This window comes from Cervus canadensis, chromosome 6 (assembly GCF_019320065.1).
Source record: "Cervus canadensis isolate Bull #8, Minnesota chromosome 6, ASM1932006v1, whole genome shotgun sequence".
Lineage (NCBI taxonomy): Eukaryota > Metazoa > Chordata > Mammalia > Artiodactyla > Cervidae > Cervus > Cervus canadensis.
In genome coordinates, this window is record NC_057391.1 from 68,021,569 (window position 1) to 68,041,363 (window position 19,795).

Below are 19,795 nucleotides of genomic sequence, written 5' to 3' on the forward strand. Positions count from 1 at the left end.
AAAATTTCTAAAAATTTTTAGATGTGAAATGGTGTTTTACTTTTTGATTATGCAGTGTATTTCCTTGATTGATCATCTTTTCATGCTTCTTGATAGTTTCTGGTTCCTCCTCTGTTAATATGTGTTTAAGGTTAGAATCTGACCACTTTCTGCTCCATTTTTATTACTATCATGTTGGTTTGAGTACCTTCCTCTCTTGTTTGGATTATGACACTAGCCCATGACTTAGTTTATCTGGTTTTGCTCATGCCCTTTTTGTCTGTTTCCGTACAGTAGCCAGAATGATACTTTAAATAAGTAATTTATGTTACTTCTCTGCCCTAAACTCTGCAGTATCTTCCCGTTTCATGCAAGTAGAATCCAGACTCTTTTCTGTCTTACATGATCTTTTACCAGGCCCTTTGGTAAACTCCATGAGGGCAGGCATCTTTGTTTTGCTCACTGAGGCATCCCCAGTGTTAACAGTGCCTGTCACATGATGAATATTTATTAAATGAATTTGAATTTGGCAATAAAATAAATGCCATTATGGCATAAAGATTTTCCTCAAGTATTTTTTTGTTTTCTGAATAAGTAGAAATTTTCTATAAAACTAAACAAAAATGGAGTGCAATTTTATACTTGCTCTCATTTATGCTAACCGGTTTTATTTTCTCTTGTTGAACACTTGTTTACATGAATTAACACATTTTAGGGGATCTAATATTAGTTTTAATTAAATGAGTTTTATAACAGGATACTAATTAGAATATTTAATATCAAAACTAGATTTTTAGATCAGAAAATCAGATTGCACTACTGGTTTCATCACAGGGATAATCTCATTTCATGTTAATCACAAATGAGACAGTCTAAAAGTAAAAAGGCAACTTGAGAGTTCTTGATTGTATTCTAGGGCAGAATGTGAAGTACCAGGTGCTAGGTTGAAATGAGTAATTCCAAACCCCTGAGGTGGCTGAATAAGCAAATGAAAAGAAGGCAAAATTCAAGAGGTGTTGTTTTTAATGGGGTTAGATTGTGGTAGACAGTAGAGGAACTTTGAGAGTTGGAGCTGTTTATGTTTGATGTAGTGAGTGGAACTTTATTGTACCAAGGTGTTACATTCATTCAACCAATATTTGTCCTGAAACACAGGGCTTGGGATTCAATAATGAGTATAACAAATGTGATCCCTGTTCTTGTTGAATACCCTGGCAGGAGAGACAGATATTAAACACAGTTAACAAATATGAAATTATTGATTTTGATAAGTGGGCTATAAAGAGCAGGATATGTATCATTGGGGTTTAGTCAGGAAAACAAAACACCTTAGATATTTTAAGCCACTGGGAAATTAATACTAGCAATTGTAGACCTGCAAACCAGCTAGAAGGACTGAAGCCGCAAGGGGAGGGCAAATGCTGTATTTCAGGAAATCAGGAAAAGTAGGAATTACAGAAAAACTGCTGCTAATTCCAGTTGTCTGTATCACTGAAGTGGGTGGGTGAGTCATAGGAGAACACCTGAAATCTAGTTGAGAGTCATAGTTAAAGCCATCTGTACTCCATGTTACCATTTATGGAGGAAGAAGAGTGCTTAGGATATAACTCCGGGTATTTCAACTTTTAGATGTCTTACAGATGTGGTAAAGAAGGCATCTCTATTAATTAATTAATTTATATTTAAATTGTTTTTGGCTGTGGTGGGTCATCATTGCCGCGTGTGGTCTTTGTCTAGTTGCGGGAAGCCGAGGCTTCTCTTCTTGCAGAGCTCAGGCGCTGGGTGTGTGGGCTTCAGCATTTGCTGCGTGCAGTCCCTCGAGCCGGGCTCAAGCGTGGCTCGGTAGCTGTGGTGCGGGGGCCTCGTTGCTCCATGGCATGTGGCGTCTTCACGGAGCAGGGATGGAGCCCGTGTCCCTTGCATTGGCAGGTGGATTCTTAACCACTGGATCACCAGGGAAACCCTAAGAAGACATCTCTGAAGAGGAGATATTATTGGATAAGATCTTTCAAAAGATTGGAGAGATCAGTTTCTAATAAGAATTTTGATTATATTATGGCACAAATGAAGGGCTAGTCCTGGATAAGCGTAGGGACAATTTTTCGGTAAGAATCGTTGTGAACACATGACATTTGGTGTTGAGACTTTTTTTTGAGACTTGAATGCTGAGAAGAGACATCCATAGGATAATTGGGGGGAAGAGAGTTTCTGGCCTTGAAACTTGAATGACTTTGCATGTTGAAAGGACAGAAAGAAGATGAGTTTTAAATTGGTAGGACATGAAACTGGAGATTTAGGTTGAGGTCAGATCATGAAGAGTCTTCAGGGCTCTGGTAACACATTTATTTTATGCTCTTTAACATCATGAACAAGTGAGTGAAATGAGCCAATTTCTAATTTAAAGCTAATTTCTAATTTAATTCTATAGAGATGAATTTGGGGGCTAGTGATGAGTGTGGGTTGGGGGCCATAGTAGAATCATGGAGAGCGCTTGGGAATCTGTAGCATTACTTCAGATGGTAAGTGACAGTGGCTTGTAGCAATGGGGATGACAAAAAGTGAATTTTAGTGTGTATTTTTCGTGTGGATTCAGTTGGTCTTGAAATCAGTTAAATGTGAGGAATTATGAAGAGAGAAATGAAGGAAGTCTTCTAGGTTTTTGGATTGAGCAACTGGTTAGGTGGTGGTGACATTTATTGAAGTAGTAATAGTTGTGGGAGAAGCAGGTAGAGCAGGGTGAAAGAAACAAGAGTTCTGTTTTACACTGTTGCTTTTGAGATAACTCTAGATGTCCGAGTGGTTGTTGATTAGGTAGTCGAACTGGTGTCTGGAGCATAAGAATGAGATCAGGGCTGTAGTCTCATTCTGAGAGTCATCATTAAAGCCAGTTTGTATATATGTGATCAGTTATGGAAAAGAGTACCCAGGACATAACTTTGGGCACTTTTAGATGTCTTGTAGAGGACAAGGAGCCAGCAAAACAAATGGAAAAAGAGCAGGTAGGCAAGAGGAAAATCAGATAAGTGTGAGGTCACCGAAGCCTAGAGAATATAATGTTCCAGGTTGAGGAAGTGGTCAGTTGTGTTAATGTTGCTAAGAGGTAGTGTAGGTTACGGGCAGAGAACTCTCTGTTAATTATTGGCTCTGGCAAGAATGAGGACATTGGTGAGATTCTTGAGAAATGTTTCAGTGTAAAGTCAGGAATAAAAGATGAATTGGAATGAGTTAGAAAATGAGAGGTGAGGCAGTGAAGACAAAATTCTAGACAAGTCTTCCTTCAGGAACTTTGCTGTGAATGGGAGCAGAGAAATTGGGTGGTAACTGGAAAGGAATGTAAAGTAGAATGTGTGTGTGTGTTTTAAAATGGTTGTCGATACTGAGATGTGTTTGTATTCCAATAGAAATGATTCAGGAGAGGTATAAGTTCATAATGCAGGAGAATAAGGGAAAACTTGCAGAATGAAAGTACTTGAGTAGAGATTGGGAATGAGTTGGAGGCACAAGAGGAGGGAAGAGGCTGGCCCTAGATAAGAGCAAGAATACTTTTTTTCACTTTAAAGGCAGGCAGGTAGTGCATAAAGATAATATAGAAGCAATTGGGTTGATAGAATTAGTGTTTAGAAATAGGTGATTTTTGTCTGACCACATCCCGTATTAATATAGTATGAAGCCAAGACACCAGCTATGAATGAGGTGGGAATAGGAAGTGTTGGAAGTCTGAGGAGAGAAGAGAAAGTATGAACTAGTTCTCTCAGTTTGAGAAAATGAATTTACTTAGAAAGTGTAGCAGGAATGTCTGGAAGTGTTGAGTGCTTATCAGAAATCTGTGGTAATAACTTTAAAGTGAATTTAGTCTGTAAGGATGATGGTTTCTCCAGCAAAATTTAGCCAGCTCAGCTACAGGCATGGACTGGTGGATAGATGGGTTTAATAACAAATGGATAAGGAGTATAACAGAGGAGAGGGGGCAAATGAGTTAAGTTATATGCAAAGGATTGCTTATAATTTTAGATGCTGAAATCCTAGCTTGTGTAATTTAGGACCTTGAGGGGGTGATGAATAGGGAAGAGTAGTAGTGTCAGTGGGAAGGTCCTTGTGGGGTCAGAGGACAGAGTGATGGTACTTAGTGCAGGTCATCTGAAAGGAGAGGGCTTCTCAGGTAGTGCTAGTGGTAAAAAACCTACCTGCCATTGCAGGAGACATTAGAGATGCAGGTTTGATCCCTGAGTCAGGAAGATCCCCTGGAGGAGGAAATGGCAGCCCACTCCAGTATTCTTGTCTGGAGAATCCCATGGCCAGAGGAGCCTGGTGGGCTGCAGTCAGTCCATAGGGTTGCAAAGAACTGGACAGGACTGAAGCGACTTAGCACATCTGAAAAGAGAAGGGATGTTTAGATAACTGGATGCTAGAAATAGAGAATCCAGAGATGTATCTACTGATAATGACACGATTGAGTTTGAAGGTATGAGGGTGGGTGACTGAAGTGTGATGGGGCAAGAGATCATTGGGGTTAAGGAAGTCATGGAATTAAGTGCCTAGGATAATGACTGGCTCATTTATGAGAATTTTCAAGATGCAAAAATGATGATAGGAATAGTGGTAAACAGGACGACCATACGTAGGATATAGAAAACTGTTTTAGAAAGAGAGGAGTGGCTACAGTTAGTGGAGTCCATAACTGAGATTAAAGATGGTGGAATTCATAATTAGTATGACACTGGCTGAAGTGTTTGGACAATATGCATACATATTGGGAATATTGTATATCATTCACCATATATAGGCACAGATGATGATGTGGAGAATATGAGAATAGTGTACATTTCTAATGAGGAAAAATGATGTACTTACATTTGAGACAGTTTAGAAGTTGTATAGTGTTCTAAGAAATTAATTTGGGTAGTTGAGGAACCTGTTGGGACATGACTGAGCGATGTTCACTTTCACTGACTCAGATTTAGTTCACAGTGGGTCTGTGTTCTCATCTAGTAGTCATTTCTTCAGTTCTCAAATGTATAATTGGAATAGACATACATGGTATTTGCTAGAACTTCCAAATTGATTTCTTGACCGGTGGGGTAAAGGCTATCATAGTGTGAAATGTCAAGCACCAGCCTCTAAAACTACTTTCCCTTGTCCTGGGAGGGAGAGCAATTCATTTAGTTTGGGGTTAACAAACATTCTAAATGTAGTAGTGAAAGTTAATCAGTCGTGTCCGACTCTTTGAGACCCCATGGACTATACAGTCCTTGGAATTCACCAGGCCAGAATACTGGAGTGGGTAGCCTTTCTCTTCTCCAGAGGATCTTCCCAACCCAGGGATTGAACCTAGGTCTCCCGCATTGCAGGCAGATTCTTTAGCAGCTGAGCCACAAGGGAAGCAACATTCTGAATAGAGGTGTGCTTTTCATACTCATAAGGCTGTGGCCAGCACCACTATCTGAACACTTAACATAGTGTTTAATTTACCAGTATGGTATCTTGAGCAACATTTTCTCTTACCAAGAGTCCCACTCTGTTGGAAAAGATGTGTGACGTTTTCATGAAAGTTCATGAAATCATTGATCTTAACACTAACTGCTCCACTTGTATTCTAGATTGGTGAGTGAGTGAGTGAAGTCGCTCAGTTGTGTCTGACTCTTTGCGACCCCATGGACTGTAGACTACCAGGCTTCTCCATCTACAGGATTCTCCAGGCAAGAATACTGGAGTATGTTGCTGTTTCCTTCTCCAGGGGACCTTCCTGACCCAGGGATTGAATCCAGGTCTCCTGCATTGTAGGCTGATGCTTTACTGTTTGAGCCACCAGGGAAGCTCATAATGGGCTCATGCATGCAACTAAGATGCTGGATTGGAGGTGATACTCTGAAAGGGTGGGCACCAATTCTCCAGGATGCTTTCTGAATCATAAATATTTATATGGGTATGACCATTATTTTGAGAATCCCTAATAGGTAAAATGGGCTTATCTGGTGGCTCAGTGGTAAAGAGTCCACCTGCCAATGTAGGGGACATGGGTTCAATCCCTAGGTTGGGAAAATCCCTGGAGAAGGAAATGGCAGCTCACTCCAGTATTCTTGCCTGGGATATTCCATGGATGGAGGAACCTGGCTGGCTACAGTCCATGGGGTCACAAAGAGTCAGACAGGACTTAGCGACTAAACAGCAGTAGGTAAAATACGTCAATCCTAGAACCAAGGGATGGAAGTGGGAGTGGCTTCACTTAGTGTTACACCCAGTCATTACTTGGGGAATTTGTGCTTTGCATCCATGTAACTTTAGGTTTTGTGGACTTAGAGATCATTGTTTCTGGAGCTGAAAATGTCCCATAGAACTCTGTTAAACTTTAAGCCTTGGCTTGTTAGGAGCTGGGCCACACAGCAGGAGATGAGTGATGGGTGAGCGAGCGAAGCTTCATCTGTATTTACAGCTGCTCCCCATCACTAACATCACCACCTGAGCTCCCCTTCCTGTCGGATCACCCGCAGCATTAGATGATTATAGTAATAGGAGTGTGAACCCTACTATGAACTGTGCATGTGAGGAATCTAAGTTGCATACTCCTTATGAGAATCTAATGCCTCATGGTCTGATTCTACATTATGGTGAGTTGTATAATTATTTCATTATATATCACAATGTAATAGAAATAAAGATTAATAATAGAAATAAAGTGTACAGTGTAATAGAAATAAAGATAAATAATAGAAATAAAGTACACAATAAATGTAATTCTCTTGAATCATCTCGAAACCATTCCCCTCTCCTCTCGGTCCATGGAAAACTGTCTTCCATGAAGCTGGTCCCTGGTGCCAAAAAGGTTGGGGACCACTGCTCTAAAGGACACTCTCTTCCTCTGTATACTTGTATATATTTATGTGCATACATTTATGTGTTTGTATGTATATATGTTTAAAAATATGTGATTTTAAAAGCATTGAACCAATTTTTTCAAATGCTGAAAATATATATTTTTGGAACAGAATTGCTATAAACTTTTAGAGTTTATAGTATATATTAAATTATACATAATTATATAAACTTTTGAAGAGATCCTGGGGAATCTGTGTCTTCTTATACCTTGTATTGCTAATTCCCTTTGTCATAGAATCTTCTATATCACATTCCTAAATATAATATTATAGCTTATAATATTCTTTTTTTTCCCCTTTGTTATGTTTGTGGTTTGTGGGATCTTAGTTTCTTGACCTGGGCCCTTGGCAGTGTAAGCATGGAGTCCTAACCACTGGACCATCAGGGAATTCCCATGGTTATAATATTCTTGATGGAATTAAAGTATTAAGGAAACGTCTGTACTATATATAAAGTTTGTAACCATAGGTGATATGGAAAATTTAATGGAGAAGGAAACACTACTCTAGTATTCTTGCCTGGGAAATCCCATGGACAGAGGAGCTTGGGGGGGAGCTTCATGGGTCACAGAGTCGGACATGACTTAAGTGACTGAAGAACAACAATAATGTAAAATTTAAACTGATAAACATCAGTTATATATAGAGAAAACACATTTATTTCTCTTTGGAAAAAAATTAACAATTTGTGTAACACTCCAAGGTATTTAGAATTATCAAACTGGGAAAAACCTTAGATATAAAACAATTTGACTTCCTCAAAGTTCGTCATATTGTGAGAGACAGAGCTTGGATGGCAACCTAAGTCTTATGATTGCCAAAGTGGAGTTTAATCATATCATCGTGTCTTTAGTACATCACTTAAAATAATTTTTGTGTGGTCAGTGATACTTTATCTTTTTGAAGAAGTGTATTCTAGACTTAGAGTTTTCTTTGGTAAGAAAACTAACTTTATGTGGTAAATATGAGATTTGTCATTTAAGGAAATGCATTCTAGAATAAAAAAATTTCCATGGCATGATCTTAGAGGAGATATAAGTACTTTTTCACAGTGGATTCACATATTTCCTCTCATTTTTGAGTAACATTTGTGGAAGAAAGTTAATTTATGGATTAGTATTGCTTTTATGGTTAAGGCAATTGAAGACATAGGTTTTAAAGCAATTTCGGTAACAAGTCTTAAGCTTGTCTATTATTTTATTAATTGATTTTCCTTAGTGTTTATTGGATATTTAAAATGACTAAATTTTGAATGCAGAGTTCCAGAGAATAGCAAGGAGAGATAAGAAAGCCTTCCTCAGTGATCAATGCAAAGAACTAGAGGAAAACAATAGAATGGGAAAGACTAGAGATCTCTTCAAGAAAATTAGAGATACCAAGGGAACATTTCATGCAAAGATGGGCACAATAAAGGACAGAAATGGTATGGACCTAAAAGCAGAAAACATTAAGAAGAGGTGGCAAGGATACACAGAAGACTGTACAAAAAGTATCTTCATGACCCAGGGAACTATGATGGTGTGATCACTCACCTAGAGCCAGACATCCTGGAATGCGAAGTCAAGTGGGCCTTAGGAAGCATCACTGTGAACAAAGCTGGTGGAGGTGATGGAATTCCAGTTGAGCTATTTCAAATCCTCAAAGATGACGCTGTGCAAGTGCTGCACTCAATATGCCAGCAAATTTGAAAAACTCAGCAGTGGCCACAGGACTGGAAAAGTTCAGTTTTCATTCCAATCCCAAAGAAAGGCAATGCCAAAGAATATTCAGACAACTGCACAATTGCTGTCATCTCACATACTAGCAAAGTAATGTTCAAAATTCTCCAAGTCAGGCTTCAATAGTACGTGAACCATGAACTTCCATATGTTCAAGCTGGATTTAGAAAAGGCAAAGGAACCAGAGATGAAATTGCCAATATCTGTTGAATCATTGAAAAAGCCAGAGAGTTCCAGAAAAACTTCTGCTTCTGCTTTATTGACTATTGCCAAAGCCTTTGACTGTGTGGATCACAACAAACTGTGGAAAATTCTGAAAGAGATGGGAATACCAGACCACCTTCCCTGCCTCCTGAGAAATCTGTATGCAGATCAGGAAGCAACAGTTAGAACTGGACATGGAACAACAGACTGGTTCCAAATCAGGAAAGGAGTACGTCAAAGTTGTATATTGTTACCCTGTTTATTTAACTATGTGCAGAGTACATCATGAGAAATGCTGGCTGGGTGAAGCACAAGTTGGAATCAAGATTGCTGGGAGAAGTATCAATAACCTTAGATAGGCAGATGATTCCACGCTTATGGCAGAAAGTGAAGAGGAACTAAAGAGCCTCTTGATGAAAGTGGAAGAGGAGAGTGAAAACGTTGGCTTAAAAAAATTCAGCATTCAAAAAACGAAGATCATGGCATCTGGTCCCATCACTTCATGGCAAATAGATGGGGAAACAATGGAAACAGTGACAGACTTTATTTTTCTGGGCTCCAAAATCACTGCAGATGGTGACTGTAGCCATGAAATTAAAAGATGCTTGCTCCTTGGAAGAAAAGTTATGACCAACCAAGACAGAATATTAAAAAGCAGACACATTACTTTGTCAACTAATGTCTGTCTAGTCAAGGCTATGGTTTTTCCAGTAGTCACGTATGGATGTGAGAGTTGGACTATAAAAAAAGCTGAGTGCTGAAGAATTGATGCTTTTGAACTGTGGTATTGGAGAAAGAAGGCTCTTGAGAGTCCCTTGGACTAAAGGAGATTGAACCAATCCATCCTAAAGGAGATCAGTCCTGGGTGTTCACTGGAAGGACTGATGTTGAAGCTGAAACTCCAGTACTTTGGCCACCTGATGCGAAGAGCTGACTCATTTGAAAAGACCCTGATGCTAGGAAAGATTGAGGACAGGAGGAGAAGGGGACGACAGAGGATGAGCTGGTTGGATGGCATCACCGACTCAATGGACATGGGTTTGGGTAGACTTAGGGAGTTGGTGATGGACAGGGAGGCCTGGCGCGCTGTGGTTCCTGGGGTCGCAAAGAGTTGGACACGATTGAGCCACTGAAGTGGAACTGGAACATAAATGATACTGTTTTTAACTTCAGGTTGCACTTATTCATTACTGGGACATATAGGAAAGCAATAAACTTTTGTTTATTGTATTCTGTAACTTTGCTATAATTATAATAGATTATTAGTTCTAAGAGGTTTTTTTTGGAATTCTTTTGGATTTTCTGTATAGACAATCATGTCATCTGTATGCAAAGAGAGCTCTGTGTTTTTTTTTTCCAATCTATCTGTCCATTATTTCCTTTTCTTGTCTTACTACATTAGCATAGACTTCTAGTGTCATGTTGAAAAGGAGTAATGAGAGGATATAGTCTTGCTTTGTACTTGATTTTAGTTGGAAAAGTTTTAGTTTCTCAGCATTAAGTACGATGTTAGCTATAGGTTTTTTGTATCTAATCTTTGTCAGGATTTTTAATTGACTTGTTTGCTCTTGAAAAAGTAAAGAAACAAGTTGATTGAAAATCTTGACAGAGGAATAGAAGTGGTTAAATATTCTTGATAGAAAAAAGAATCTAAAAATAAGTTGTTCAGAGAGGAAAGAGGGCAGGAACCATTCTGGTTTTTAAAAAACAAAAGAAAACCATAAAAACATCTTTGGGAATGGGTAATAACTAAGGATTTAGGCTTTTTCAGCAAATTTTCCTATGTTCTGCAGAATATAAGATTTTGTTTGAAAAAATTCCTAGCACTCTTGGAGGCAAAAGATTGCCCACATAACTGTCTTTTGGTTGCTGTGTTGCCAGATGAAGTGAACTAGCAATTAGGAATGTTTTCTTCTGTTTTTTTTTTATAAGATTCGTTTTCATGTATGTAATTTGAACATACGTATTTTGTAAATATGTAGAAAAATATCTGGCCACATAAACGCCGAACTTTATAGTTGTATGTCACATGTAGGAAGTAAAATGTAGAACAGAAGGAAGTAGCACTTTGAGTTTTTTCTCTACATACTTCTATATTTGAACTTAAAAAAAAATTATTTGTTCTTTTAACAATTAAAATCAGAAAGGGAAAAGTTGTATGGGAAGTAGGTTATTTAAAATATCTTTAATGCTATTGAAATCCTTATGATTTAGATTAGAATCCTTATGATGTAGATTTAGAATTGGAGATGTAGAACTAACTATGGTAACAAATAATATGTCTGAGTTACAATATGACTTTCAGAAATACTGAAGTGTTTTTATTACCTTGTTAACTGAATTATTGAATGGGTCTACTCTCCAAGACCTTCAAATACTGTATGGAATATTGGATTCTGTATAATAGGTCAATGATTTTGAGTATTTCAGGTAGCTTCTTGCCTATAAACATCTTTAATCAGTGTAGTTATATAGTGTGCTCATTTTCTTTTCTTTTTCTTTGAAGTAAAAAAGGGTAGCTTTATTACTTTGCCAGGCAAACGGAGATACATGAACTCCTACCTTAAAAAGCCATGTGTCCCAATCCCAGAGGATTTGATGAAGGGTTTCATAACAATGGTTCAAGACAAAATTAGGGTGTGTATAGGGCCTGCACTCTAAAGCTGCTCAGTTTCAGCTTCTCTAGTTGGATTTAATTTGCTCCAACCACAAAGATTAGGAGAAATGTACCACTCCCAATTTTCCCAATCCCAAGTGAATTTTCTGGGGTCTTGTTGATCTTGAATAAAGATGACTGTGATCTCTGTTCTCCCTCTTAGGGAGTTTTTGCCTGTCTTTTTCGATGATTCTCTCCCTGCCCCCATTTTAATATACAGACATGCCAAGGTCAATGTTAGTGTTTTACTAATAACCAACCTTAAATATTCTTATTTCTCTGTATCATTCTTTCCATTAGTGAACTACATATTTGGAAGAAATCAACCTTTCCCTTACTAGAATTTGTCTTTTTCCTTCTGTTATATATGTATATTTATAGTGATGTAGAAAAGATAGGTCAAATTCCTGCCTTCCATTCTAGTGGGGGTTACACATAAAGAAATAAAATAGCTTCAAATAATGCTAAGAAAGGAATGATTAGGGTTGGTGTGGCCCTTATACACTGTGTTGGTCAGTATTTCAGCTAGAGGACTACATACCAGTATGTTTAAATGTTTAAAGTTATAAATCAAGCGACATCTTTAGTGCAGCCTTAGTTACAACACTGCATCCTGAGTTCCCAGGAGCCTGTATCTTTAAGGCCCACTGGCTGAAGTGGCTGCTTGCTCCTGGTCAGCTTTTCACTTGGTAATCTGATTAGTAGGATGGATCTGCTCAGGCTGGGCAGGGATGATTGGATGGTGCCTGGACCCGTCTAAAACAATATATGAACTAACACTGTCAGTTCCCCCAGGAATCTCCTACAGAGAGTTAACCTTGCCAACTCCTTTCTTTTCAAACTGAAGACTTCTAAGAAGTTCTAAGCTCTTCCCCAAATTGTACTAGCCAAGAAGAGAGGAAAGAAGGGATGTAGGTATTTGGGAGACTTGGCTTGCCTGGGTAATCACTTTGGTGGATTTAGGGCAGCCAGCTTTAACTGATTAAAGATTTTATAAGTAGCCACTCTTTCTGAGATTTTTCAGGGCAGAAGCTGTGGTGATTTTTCTCCTTTGTCCACATATGCAACGTCAGTCTCAGTTCTTTATCCTCTGGCCTGAGGGGCCTCCTTCAGCCAGTACCTCTCTCCCTTTTGAGTAACTTCCACTGACTCAATTGCTTACTGAACTTTAAAGAACTTCCTTATAAGGCTGAAAGCAGGGGAAAGGTCTTTATTTTAGTGATTATGGTATGCAGGGTTGTCTAAGGTGCAGGTCCCTGCCAGGTCTGAGGGTTATACTGGTCTGAGAGTGGATTTGATCCTAGACTGCTCTTTTATATGCCTCTTTGACTTCTCCCTATCACTATCTGAATCCTCCTAGATCCTAAATCAGTTTTCAAAAATTTGTATATTTCTTTCATTTGTAAAATTATACTGGTGAACCGTGGACCACCTATGTCTGAAGTAGGCTCTACATGAAAATGAACTTTTTTCCTAAAGGTTTTTAATAAAAATTTTAGGTAGTAATGATTAATTTTCCTGTGCCTCCTCTCCCAACCTCAAACACCAAAACCGAAAAAAGGCAAACTATATACAGACTTATTGTTGATTTGAATACTAGCTTAAAAGTTCTGTTGTATTTTTCTCCCTACAGGTGTGAAAGTTGTGTGGATTTACTCTTTGTGAGAGGAGCTGGAAACTGTCCTGAGTGTGGCACTCCACTTCGAAAGAGCAACTTCAGGGTACAGCTCTTTGAAGATCCTACTGTTGACAAGGAAGTTGAGATTCGGAAAAAAGTGCTAAAGATGTAAGTGTTAATGCTTGAATGATTCACTTCACAAAGATTTTGACAGTTATTTCTATAATTGATGTAATTATTTACTTGTAGAAATGTGGACAGTTGGCAAGTAAGTATAAATTGATCTATGTATTTGTTCAATGTTAAAAATTTATTAAGTTCTTTGAGAACTCAGTAATATTATCTAACCTTTGTTAGAGAAGGGTAAATCTTTTTTATTGAAAAATAATTATTTTTTATTTTTAGCTGCTCTGTGTGGCTTGCAAAACTTCAGTTCTTGACCAGGGAATGAACCTGGGCCACAGCAGTGAAAGCCTAGAGTCCTAACTACTAGGCCACCAGGGAACTCCCAAAGAGTAAATCTTCTGAATTCATGGCTTCACAATTTATTTGCTTTATTTATTCTTTAATTTAATTAGTAAATATATATTGAGAACCTACTCTGTGCAAACAGTGTTATACATATTAGACCTTGAGTATGAAATGGCTTCCTAGGTGGTGTAGCGGTAAAGAATCTGCCTGCCAGTACAGGAGACATAAGAGACCTGGGCTCGGATGATCCCTGGGTTGGGAAGAGCCCCTGGAAACTCACTCCAGTATTCTTGCCTGGAAAATTCCATGGACAGAGGAGCCTGACAGGCTACAGTCCTTGGAGTTGCAAAGAGTCGGGCATGATTGAGTGACTGACCGTGCGTGCATGCGCACACACACACACACACGCACGCACACACACGCACGCACACGCATGAAATGAGTGTAACAGCTATGTGCCTTGCTCTTGTAATGCTTACAGTGTAGTAGCTTGGATAGCATTAAAATAGGCAAACAAAACAAATATGTGATTATAAGTTGGGAAAAATGCTGTGAAGTTAGGGACTGAATATTGTGAGTCAGTGATGTTAGGTAAGGCCTGAGGAGGTAACATTTGTTACTGAAAGCTATTAGAGAAAATTAGGGTTAGCGGCAGTTTATTTTGATATATCTCTCTGTGTGTGTATGGGTACATAAATATTTCTAGTGTTCTTTTTCCTCTTATGATTTAATTTTTTACTTTTTGTTAATAGTTTTGAATTTTATTTTATCTCTCCTTTTGCTTTAAGCCACCTTATTACTTTTTAGGTTATGGTTAGAATTAATATCTATGTATCTAGGTGGTCTACATTTCAACTTTGTTCACCAGTTTTTTAGCAGCATCTTCCTGGATACTTTATCAATAATCCAAACTGCTCTTTTATTTTTTGGATTACTTCTGGGAGAGAGTCTCTCTTAGATTCTTTTTTTTTAATTTATTTATTTATAACTGGAGGATAGTTGCTTTATAATGTTGTGTTGGTTTCTGCCATATATCAACATAAATCAGCCATAGGTAGGTTCTCTTAGATTCTTATCTTTTGTCATTAAGCCCTCTGATTTTCTAATTTTTCACAGGCACATTACATTATTTATAGATTTTTTCCCTTTCTTTTTTGCCATGTGAGATCTTAGTTCCCTAACCAGGGATCAAGTCTGTGCCTCCTGCATTGCGAGTGCAGAGTCTTAACTGTTGGGCCACCAGAAAAGTTCCACATTGTTTATAAGTTTTATTTATCTAGCATTCTTTAGATTATAACAGTCATGAAAAATAGGAAGGTGTCCTCTTTCTGGAAATTAGTGAATCTATTTATTAAAAGTAAACAATATAAAAAACCAAATATTCCAATGATAGACCTTGTTTAAGCTCATTTCCCATTTCTTCAGTGTTCTAATTTCTTTATTTTTTCTTGTCTTAGGACTTTACATATTGTACCATTCTCTTCATTCTACTCCTTCTCTGTAGTCAAAAGAATTTAAAAGCAACATTCTTGGTCTAGTTACAAACCTGGTGTCAAGAAAACTGTTTTACACCATAAGCAGTTCTTTTTTATTTATCATGTATGAATTAGGTAAGAACAAACCAGTTAGATAATATTAAAAGCAAGTGATATGTAATATGTTCATTTTTTTCTTCTTCAAGATACAATAAAAGGGAAGAAGACTTTCCTAGTCTAAGAGAATATAATGATTTCCTGGAAGAAGTAGAAGAAATTGGTATGTATTTAATGCTTGTACTTTGATGTGCTAGCCTGTATGCTTTTATCTTTTAGATGCCTAAGAGAATATCTCATATAAAAGTCTCTGACAGATTTTGTTGTGGTAGTTGATGTTTACCTAATTACTTTCCATTGTACCTAAAGGACATACTTAAGTAATAAACATTTTGTCTTAGGAAAAATATGATGAATAGAGGTACTACTACTTTATAGCTGGAAAGAAAGGTTTTATGTATATATATTATCTGTATGTTAATAATGTATTAGAATAAATGAGAAATATACTCAGTTTTTAAAAATAGAATTTCCATTAACTGTATCCATGGTGATTAAAGCCATAAGTTGTTTATTCATCATTTATGATTCTGTGCATGCAGTAATTTGAAAATACTATGAAGTAACTGAATGTTGAAGTGACATTCTGTTATTCAGCATTACTGTAGAATCAGAAGGTAGAGTAATCTTAGTGCTTATTCTTTCTCTTGTGATTAGTCTAAAAGAAGCTTTCATCAAAAGGAAACATTGTTTCTGTTTTTTTAATTTAAAAATTTATTTATTTTTAATTGAAGGATAATTGTTTTACAGTATTGTGTTGGTTTCTGCCATACATCAACATGCATCAGCCATAAGTATACATATGTCCCTCCTGTTTCTGTTTTCTTAAATGAGATTTTAGAGATGTTACAAAGTTTGAAATTGCTAAACATCAATTAAACTTGCCATAATTATTATTACTTAATCTAGGTTTGGAAATAATATAGAAGTTACAGACTATGAAAATTAGAACAAGACCAAGAGAATTAAATAATTATGTTTTTATTCTTTTCTCAAACCTGAGAGCCAAGTTATACTCACATTATTTCTTAAAATAGAATTATAATAAAATTTATTATTCTGTAAAATATTTCTATATGGTAAATTTTTTAGACAATTCGAATTTCAGAGGAATAGAGTATTCTAATTCTTTTCATTTCTGTATTAACTGAGGAAAACTCAAAACCTTTTATTTCGACTGTTATTAAAACTTTTCTAAAATACCTAACTTTATTATATCATAGTGAGTAGCACATACAGAACATAATTTAGCCTTTTTTCTGGTATCTTTTTGTGCCTTGGAACCATTGCTTTTTTATTGTAATTGTATTCATTGTACTTTGTATGTAATCTTAGCAACCCTGAATGGCTATAGATTTTAGCTGAAAAGGTGATAGATTTGGGAGTGCTAAGGTAAAGTAGAAAAGTTAGGATATAGACTGAGAAGATGAACTGAAAACAAATCTGCAAAAATGGGCAAGTGTGCAGGTATGTAGAAATCTGGCTATACTTAGATATTTGGTTTAGGAGAGGCAGTTGGACAACAAGCAGTAAGACACTCAGCTTACATTTCTTCTTAAGGTAATGTGACTAGTCAAAAGTCTAGTCAGGCAGTGAAGGGAGAGAAGATTATAGGTGTCACAGAGCAAGTTGAATACATGGTCACAAATCCAAGCAGTCAGGTAAGATAAATAAAAGAAACTTATAGACCAAGAAGGAGGGGAAGATGGGATCTTGATTTTGGAACAAGATTTTGGTTGAGCCATGATTTTGAAAACTACATTTTTGGTTTTTTTGCTGTGACATTAATTAGTTTGAAGATACGAACCACCTGAGGGCCCATAGGTAAAATCATGTCCAGAAGTGGGAGGTAGGAGTGACAGGTAAGAGCAAGTCTGAATATTAGGGCTTACAATACAGTCATTTTTTTCTTTACTGGATAAGGAAACTAGCCCAGAACATTTAATTTGAAAGTGATTCTGCTAATATGTATATTCATGAAGAACTATCTTTAGTTGCAATATGTTGACACTCTCTTAACCGAATACTGCTTAGTTGACTTATTGGGGTAACTGATATTTCCCAGTCCTTCTATAACATGAACTGACTGATTATTGAAGCGTAACCAATGCATAATGTGTCCTGTCCATTAAAAGATGTCTTTAAGTATACCTGTACTTCTCTCACCAGTTCAGTTATTTATAAAGTGGATTGCATAGGTAATCAAACCTTCTTATGCCAGTTGTACTTTTTAATTGTAATTAATTTAAGTAGTTTGTAAGACTGGAAAAATTACAGAACTTTAGAAGGATTCTATTTCTGAAGTCCTTGGTCCACTTTAAAAAAAATGGGAACTGAACAATATAGATAACACTTAGGGTTTATACAAGAAGGAAGCAGAATTCCCATTAAAAACTGTGTGTTTTTTACATTAGACAATGACTGTACACTTAGCACATATGCTTTAAGTTAAAATAAGGTGTTCAAGGAGTGTGTTATATGTTTCACCTCTTTGACAGACTTTTTTAAGTAATCCACTACTGATCCTGATCATGTTGGACAAAGAGCAGTTCTTTTGCATTTGAAAATATTGATGAAGTTTGGGACCTAGCTTCATGGACTCATAGTTTATTTTCTGAACTTCAGCTCAATTCAGCAAATACTGTTCTCTGTGAATTATTTACTTGCTGAGACTGTATGATCTTTGTGTTCAATAAGTTCATATTCTAAAGGGGGAGATAATTATGAAATTATAATTTAATGTGAAGGTAGCATGGGCATTTTTTTATAAAGTATTTCAGGAATATAGATAGCAATACAATTCAGCATTAGGAAGTAGAGGTACAGTTTGAACCAGTGAACACACACTCTTAAAAGATGAATAGTTTATCATGTAGAAAGAGGATGGAAGAATGTTTGTAGCAAAGACAAAGTCACAGAAATACATGTTGAGCATGTTGGATAATGTAGCAAGTGTTAATCTTTTACAGGTAGATAGAACCAGGGGAGTGACTAAAATGAGGCTTGAAAAACAGACTGGACCTGGGTTAATGAGGGTTTTGTAAGCTAGACTGTAAGGGTTAAAATTTTATTCCGTGGCTGGTAGAGAGACAGCAGAATATTGTGGTGAAAGTGAAAACTGAAAGTGAAAGTCACTAGGTCACGTCCGACTCTTTGCAACCCCATGGAATATACAGTTCAGGGAATTCTCTAGGCCAGAATACTGGAGTGGGAGGCCTTTCCCTTCTTCAGGGAATCTTCCCAACCCAGGGATTGAACCCAGGTGTTCCAAATTGCAGGCAGATTTTTTACCAGCTGAGCCACAAGGGAAACCTGAATATTGTGGTACTGATGTGAAATACTGACAGGAGATAACTTGAGGCTGGAAAACCATTTTTAGGGGCAGTAGCAACAATTTGGGTGAGTGCTTAGAGTAGGTTTCGGTATTGACCATCTGGTGATGTCCATGTGTACATCAGTACCACAAGAGAAGACTACACGTGGACGTCACCAGATGGTCAATACTGAAATCAGATTGATTATATTTTTTGCAGCCAAAGATGGAGAAGCTGTATACAGTCAGCAAAAATAAGACCGGGAGCTGACTTACTGTGGCTCAGATCATGAATTCTTTATTGACAAATTCAACCTTAAATTGAAGAAAAGTAGGGAAAACCACTAGACCATTCAGGTATGACCTGAATCATATCTCGTACAAATATACAGTGGAAATGATAAATACGTTTAAGGGGCTAGATCTGATAGAGTGCCTGATGAACTATGGACGGAGATTTGTGACATTGTACAGGAGACAGGGATCAAGACGATCCCCAAGAAAAAGAAATGCAAAAAAGCAAAATGGCTGTGTGAGGAGGCCTTACAAATAGCTGTGAAAAGAAGGGAAAAGCAAAGGAGAAAAGGAAAGATATACCCATTTAAATGCAGAGTTCCAAAGAATAGCAAGGAGAGATAAGAAAGCCTTCCTCAGTAATCAGTGCAAAGAAATAGAGGAAAAAAAATAGAATGGGAAAGACTAGAGATCTCTTCAAGAAAATTAGAGATACTAAGGGAATTTTCATGCAAAGATGGACTCAATAAAGGACAGAAATGGTATGGACCTAACAGAAGCAGAAGATATTAAGAAGAGGTGGCAGGAATACACAGAAGAACTATACAAAAAAGATCTTCATGGCCCAGATAACCACAATGGTGTGATCACTCACCTAGACTAGACATCCTAGAATGTAGTCAAGTGGACCTTAGGAAGCATCATTATGAATAAAGCTAGTGGAGGTGATGGAATTCCAGTTGAGCTATTTCAGATCCTCAAGGATGATGCTGTGAAAGTGCTGCACTCAATATGCCAGCAAATTTGGAAAACTCAGCAGTGGCCACAGGATTGGAAAAGGTCAGTTTTCATTCTAGTCCCAAAGAAAGGCAGTGCCAAAGAATGCTCAAACTACTGCACAACTGCACTCATCTCACACGCTAGTAAAGCAATGCTCAAAATTCTCCAAGTCAGGCTTCAATAGTACCTGAACTGTGAACTTCCAGATGTTCAAGCTGGTTTTAGAAAAGGCAGAGGGGGAAAAAAAAAAAAAGAAAAGGCAAAGGAACCAGAGATCAAATTGCCATCATCCTCTGGATCATCGAAAAAGCAAAGGAGTTCCAGAAAAACATCTATTTTTGCTTTATTGACAGTGCAA

General features: G+C 37.3%; 1 protein-coding gene across 5 annotated transcripts in view; it reads left to right on the forward strand.

The window, feature by feature from the left end:
- Positions 1–19,795, forward strand: part of MNAT1 (MNAT1 component of CDK activating kinase) — a 198,824-nt gene that overhangs the window by 29,669 nt on the left and 149,360 nt on the right. For all 5 annotated transcript variants that reach the window (XR_006270094.1, XR_006270093.1, XM_043472237.1 and 2 more), the window contains exons 2-3: positions 13,063–13,215; positions 15,200–15,273. Coding sequence is in view for 3 of the 5 variants with exons in the window: in XM_043472237.1 (XP_043328172.1) it covers positions 13,063–13,215; positions 15,200–15,273 (227 nt within the window). In the remaining 2 variants the exon portion in view is untranslated. The remainder of the gene's footprint in view (positions 1–13,062; positions 13,216–15,199; positions 15,274–19,795) is intronic.